General features: G+C 39.7%; 1 protein-coding gene across 5 annotated transcripts in view; it reads right to left on the reverse strand.

Moving 5' to 3' along the window:
- Positions 1-1933: 1933 nt before the first annotated feature.
- The window catches only part of LOC104862569, a 20860-nt gene continuing 16292 nt past the window's right edge, over positions 1934-6501 (reverse strand). For 2 of the 5 annotated variants that reach the window (XR_002025370.1, XR_002025371.1), the window contains one exon: positions 5642-5839. Coding sequence is in view for 3 of the 5 variants with exons in the window: in XM_033765336.1 (XP_033621227.1) it covers positions 4302-4378; positions 5786-5839 (131 nt within the window). In the remaining 2 variants the exon portion in view is untranslated. Of the gene's footprint in view, positions 2013-2131; positions 2170-4298; positions 4379-5641; positions 5840-6501 lie in introns of those variants that run through there. The other 3 variants (XM_033765336.1, XM_010624619.1, XM_019207567.1) reach the window with 3 other exon arrangements.

Raw genomic sequence — 6501 nt, forward strand, 5'->3', positions numbered from 1 at the left:
TGTATGTATATATATATATACACACACACACACACACACACACACACACACACACACATATACATATACATATATACATGGCAGATAGGAAAAAACATGAGCAAAATGTTCTGGGAACTTCTCTCTAAGAAGCAAGCAGATTTTGTGTATCTGACATCATAAAGGTAAGCTTTTCATTTACAAATATGTATAAAAATTATATTCTCATTAAGTTTGATTGATGCTATAAGTCAAGCATAACTTGGTGACCCGGACTTTAGGAAAATATTCCTTTCCAAAAAGTAAAGTGCATTTGTGATATCACCTACTACTTTCTTCTGCTTTCTTCATTTATAAAAGCAGTAATAGCAGTAATGATAGTAATAGCAATCAGGACAGTGATGTCACTGTTTAATAGATGCTGTTTTCACTTTCTTCCTGTGGATATATCATATTTGGTCTTGTCACCTTGCCTATAGAGTGAGACAAATCAGCAGAACAGGTAGCAATCATTTTTCCTCAGCTTTGGCGACTTCTCCAAAAACCAGTTACCTCACATACAAGTGGGACAGAACACATCTCTCTGAGTTATAGTCTGAAGCACTTTCCATTGTGTATGGCTTTTGACTCATCAAATGTTAAACTTAAGACTGTCAAGACAACAATCTAGAAATGTTGGGAAAGAAATGCACATATCCTCAAAAAGTGGCTTCCTACACCGTGAAAGAGTTTTCAAGGAAATGTGAGGCCAATCTTCTTGGTCTTTGGGAAACATGATTTTTTTTTTGTACAATTGGAACAGAGCACTTTCACCTGGACTGCAAACCAAGTGGAAACTCAAGTGAATATATTGGAAAGCCAGCTAGGCCTGACCTAGGATCTTCTTCTTAATTTCCAGGATTTCAGCAATGAGAGAGGAAATAAAAAGCACCACTTTTTCTTTTAAGAATGTGGCATTTATTTTGCCTTCATTACAAAAGCAATACATATTCAGGCACACAAAAAAAATGAAAAAAATATGTCACCTAGAAATACCCATTGTTAACTTGTACCTGCCTTTTGGCACATACCTGCGTAGGACTTCTGTTAAATGGAGACTTTCAGAGTACCACAGTTGGGTTTTTTCTAGGAATAGAACCATAGTGTACATGCAATTTTGTAGCCCTTATCCCACTTGGAAATAAATAAAGTTTGTTTTGGCTTTTATTGAAAACAATCAGCAAATGTCATGTGTATAAGTTCCTGAGTCTGTCTGTCTGTCTGTCTGTCTCTCTCTCTCTCTCTCTGGAACTAACTCTCTAAATACAAGTGGCCAATAGAATAACAGAGTGGTTTTGAGTCCTGTGTTTGAGACAAAAACCTTGGTCCCAGGGTTGAGAATGGATTTGACATACAACCAGACCACAGAGTAGTTCTGGAGTGTTTGTAAGGTAGTGGTAGAGTTGTGTGAGGGAGAAAATACATGGGTATACTCATATTCTTATTTAATCCCACCATGCATTGGGCCGTTAGTTAGCCTTAGCTGATGGAATCACATAAGTGAAACCACACTGCATGACCAGAGTTTACCTGGGAGATCACAGGGAAGAGATGACACCCTCTCTCCTAATTGTGGAGCCTCAGAGTTTTTAGATGCTTTCTGTCAGGACTGTGCTAGAACTAAAAGCAAATAGCCAAGATGATGGAGATTTCATGAGAGAAGAAATGTAAATACAGAGGAGCCTTCCCAACCTTGCATGTTATGTGTCTGAGTATAACGAGTAGAATACAAGGAGCACTTAAGATAGCCAGCCCTTATTAGGAAGAACAAAAATTTCCAAAAGAACTGTTTTTCTGTCAAGTTCCTCCAAAATTTATTTAAGTGAAGGTACATTTGATAAAAATAGAAGCTTCCTTCTCTGTGCCTGGGTGCTAATGAGCTTGGCAGGCATTCAGTCCTCACTTTGATATATTTGCTCTCCTTACCACACCTCTCTCTGGCACTCCTGGGGTCCCAGGGTGTTGAAGTACAGGTGGCTGGTACTTTAAAAAGGCTTTCATAGGTGAGAAAATGTAGTGATGTAATCATTTCTTTTTTAAGAAATAAGGAAAAGGATGAGTAGAAAAAGTAATGTTTTAAGAAAAGTGGAAGGTCAACTCTGAGTTCACTTACCTGCATACTTTGTATATAGTGGGTCGTTAGGAAAATCTCTGAAATCAAAGGCATCCAATTAGGAAAATAAAATGACAGACAACTGGGATGTATTCGCAAGTACAGGCTTCAGAGTCAAATTCCCTATAAATATTCCACTAGATAGTAACCGTGATTATCTCTCTGATTAAATTTTGATGCATCCTTTCTGCAAGTATTTACTGAGCCCAACTATGGGTCAGATGCTAAATTAGCATCTTGATTCTTTCACTTTTTAGCAATGTGGTTGAGCAGTTACATAACCTTGCTAAGCCTGTTCCCTCATTTGTAAAATGGGAATAATAAAACCATCTATTTCATTGGGTTGTTGAAAATTTTAAATTTGATTTTGTGTGCAGAGAGACTTTTGCAATGCCTGATACCTATGTTATTTTTAAATTATAACCATGATTTTCACTGCTAATGAGGCTCCAGGTGATTTACGTGGCCACTGGCACATTGAATTCATCAAAGCCTTTTACTCAAAACAATACTGAAGGCATATAGAAACAAGTCTTTGGGCACAGAAGAAGCTATTTCCTGTCCCATAGTTTGTCGCAGACCAGTGCCATGTGCCTGTCCTGTGTGCCGGAACTCAGGATATAAACCAGCTTTGACACAAAAGAGGCTGGTGGGGCAGTCAGGATATCAGGCTGCTTGCTGAATGAGGAGCGATGGGGCCTGACCTGTGTGGGAGGTAGAAAGTCCTTTTCACCTTAGACTTTGTCTCTCTTGCAAGAACTAAATAAACTACTCCCACCTGTGTATAAACCTTTAGCTTGTCAGCAAGATACTATCGTCCACATTCTCTGATGCTTTTTCCCTTAACAATCTTGCAGGACAAAGAGGATAGATCACAAAATGAGGTTTGATGATGCTTAATGCCAAACAGCCAGGTTGGAGACAGGCTTGAAACCAATGCCTGCTCTGAACTCAAGTACCTAGTTACTAGAATGTCCTGCTTCTCCTCAACTGACCACTTCACAGTTTGTGTGAATACCTGTGCTCTTCAGAGCATTTTCCTGGCCAGGAAAAAGCTTATTTTAACTTTAGCCAGATAAGAACACAGCTACAAAAAATAAAGCAAAAACCCTGAAAACAAATTTTTGGAGATTTTACAAATACATTGTAGAAGCAGAGAAATTTGAAAAGCATTGTTAATATTGTTATGTATCATCCATGATGCTGATCTTGGCTCTTGACTTGGGTAAGAGGGAGTTGATAATAGTTTTGTTTTATTCGTAGGCTTTTCAGGCATTACCAATGGATTCATTTATTGAATTAATGTGAAATCCTTATGGACAATGTTTGACACATAGTATAGCATCAACCAACTCATTAAGGTGTTAAATTAAAAACCAATAGTTCATGTTTATTGAGTGTTTAATAGCTAATGCATAATAAGGCATTTGGTAATCATACTGATCCCATGTGGTCCATTTGAGAGAAGGATCTTCTCTGTAACTCAGAGAGGGTACAGTGCCTATGTTTGCCTATGTGTATTTTTATGTAGCAAATTCTATAAGGAATTTACCTGTCTCTGAGTGATAGGACTTGGGGGAAATTTAAATGTAAACTTAACATGTGTTTTCTATAACTTTAATGTGTCTATGTACTCGATAGGAGGTAATTATGATATATGATATCTATTTAATTTAAAGTCCATCTGAGAATTTTAGCTTACTGCATTTAGATGAAAGTATGGGGCTTAACACTGTCTAGGCTTCTGAGGCTTAGCTCTGCCCACAAATTTTTAAATTGTTCACATTTGAAAATCTTCACAAACAACTTAAGTGTACATGTTATTAATGTCCAAACTGGACCCTGATTGCCAGGAGTATCTATTACATGACATGCTAACTTCAGAGTTCTTGTGAGAAAGATATTTTTGCACCCAGCTTACAGGTGGGAAGACTGAGACTGAGTGGTTGGTTAGCTTGTCCATGGCTGTAGAGACAGAATCCAGTATATCTATTAGCCAATCCTTTTCCTACTTCTATGTCCCTCTGAAATCTTAAAATAGTTTGAAGGGAGCAGAGGAGATGCCTGGGCAGAGATAAGAGTTCAAGTCACAACTGTGAAAGAGGGGGAATCCCCCTCCCCATTGACAATCCTAGAGTCTTGCGCATTTAGTTGAAGTGTGAGGTACCGTTCAGGGAAGCAATGGCAGCTGTGAAGGTAGAGTCGACACTGAGATTACCCAGGTAAAGTTGTGGGACCGCTGGGATGCTAGGGAGGAAAAGTTTTTAAGTCATATGCTGCAGACATTTGAGAAATTCCAAAGGAGTCACAGTTTTCATTAGCCTTGGTCTCAAATAATTGTGGTAGGGGCAAAATTTCTCATAGCCTTCCTGGCTGCTCTTCTGGCCTACCTGCCTGCTTTTGTTCTTCCTGCCTTTTCTTTCTTTCTTTCCTTCCTCCAACCCCTCCCTTTTCCTTCCACTCAATGATTGAGTGGGGTTTCCATCTTTTCTCTCAAAAGAGGAGGGGAAAAAAACCTCTTCGTAAATTTTTTTCATCTCAACAATGAAGTTTTAAAATTACTACCTATTTCAAACGGGACAGAAATCAAAGCAAAACAACGACACTTCAAAAAAAGAAAAATGTGAAAGCTTAATCCAAATTACTGGTGTCAATAAAGAATATACTTTTTTAGCAGGATATTTTCAGTTTACTTAATACCACAGAGGGGACATCATAGTTTTTTTTTTTAACTTAAGAGAAGGAAATGTTTATACTAGTCACAGCATGAAACTGACATGAAATCGTATTCAAAATGAACCAAGATAACTAATGCTGTTATAAAATTTACATTTCTCACATTCATTTCAGCGGAAAATATTATGTGCTAGAGCTCTTTTTGGTGTTATGGGCTGATTTCAGTAAATTAAAAAAAAACAGTAGCAATTAACATATATTCTCCAACTGTGCTAAGACATAGTTTAAAAGGCAACTGTAAAATCTATGATGATAACAACTGAGGCAGGATTAGGACTATTCTCTTGAACATTAAGCACCACACTTCGCTTTTAGTTGCTGAATCAGTGCACTTTTTCACTGAGAGGCCAAGTGCTCACTGTGGGAACCGTATGGTTAGCAAATCTCTTCTTATGTAACAAATTCTTGACTGATCCATGCTCTAGTTGATTTTTTTCTTTCCCAGTTTTGCTCTTTGGAACAGAAATAGGTAAGTTTTTCATTAATATACAAGGAGGCAAATATGAAGTGCAGCTGTTATAATCCTGAAGCTCTCGATTACACAGGGACAATTACTTATTATCAGGAATCTCTTTGACATTATTTGCCTTAAAGAAAAAAGACTTCTGAATAATAACTGGCTTTCCACTTTGGTGATGACCCAACAACCCTAACATATTTGATCTGTATTTTAGCAGTTTATCAATTACACTTTGCTTTCAACAAGGGACAGTTATGGCCTCAAACAATGTCCCCATACAAAGCATGTTTAAATGTTTCATTGTCAATGGGCCGAAGACTTTTTTTTCACTATGTGTCCCTCAGAATAAAGCTGGACACAGAGGGTCTACGTGGAAGAAGGCGGGTGGAGCTCACTGAAGGAGGCGATGAGCCGATATTAAGTCTCATCGTCTGCCAGCCCTGCGTGCCAGGCCTTACCCCCAGGATTCGTGCACATCAGCTTCCTCGGCAGCCCGGCCTCCAAAGCAACGTCTGTCAGAAACAAGATGTTGCTGGTTGAGCACCCAGTGCTCAATCTTTCAGTAACTCTCACTCTCCACTTTGCGTCCAACCTTGGTATTAAAGTGACCATCAAAAAGCTTAAGAATATCTCCCTCTGCAGAATGTCCGAAAAACAGTTTCAGTGCCTCTATGCTCCCCGAAGATTAGACATACCCCTTCATTCCAGCCGCTTTCCACTTTCCAACTGCAGGAACTACGTATGTAAAGAACTCTCCTTTTATCCGGGCGTGGTGGCGCACGCCTGTAATCCCAGCACTCGGGAGGTTGAGGCAGGAGGATCGCTGTGAGTTCAAGACCAGCCTGGGCTACATAGTGAGTTCCAGGTCAGTCTCAACTACACGGTGAGACCCTGTCTCAAAAAACCCCAAAGAAAAAAGAACTGTCCTTTTACGTATCCAGCTATAAACTCTGCCCTCCACGTATGGCCCTGCAGCTGTTTGAGCTCTGTGGTCTTTCGGTCCAGGGATGTCTGCCAATGCACGTTGTTGACCTCAGCCGGATCGTCTGCCGGAGGTCACCCACCCCATTCCCAGAGGCCTCGAGGATGGGAACAGCCCCATCCAGGTGGGCATCGTTTTCAGCCTGCTTCCTCAGTAGGCTGACATCTGCCGACACCCTCTCCTCCTCCCTCC

Source organism: Fukomys damarensis, unplaced genomic scaffold (genome assembly GCF_012274545.1).
Source record: "Fukomys damarensis isolate Sample0158 unplaced genomic scaffold, DMR_v1.0_HiC HiC_scaffold_17, whole genome shotgun sequence".
Taxonomy (NCBI): domain Eukaryota; kingdom Metazoa; phylum Chordata; class Mammalia; order Rodentia; family Bathyergidae; genus Fukomys; species Fukomys damarensis.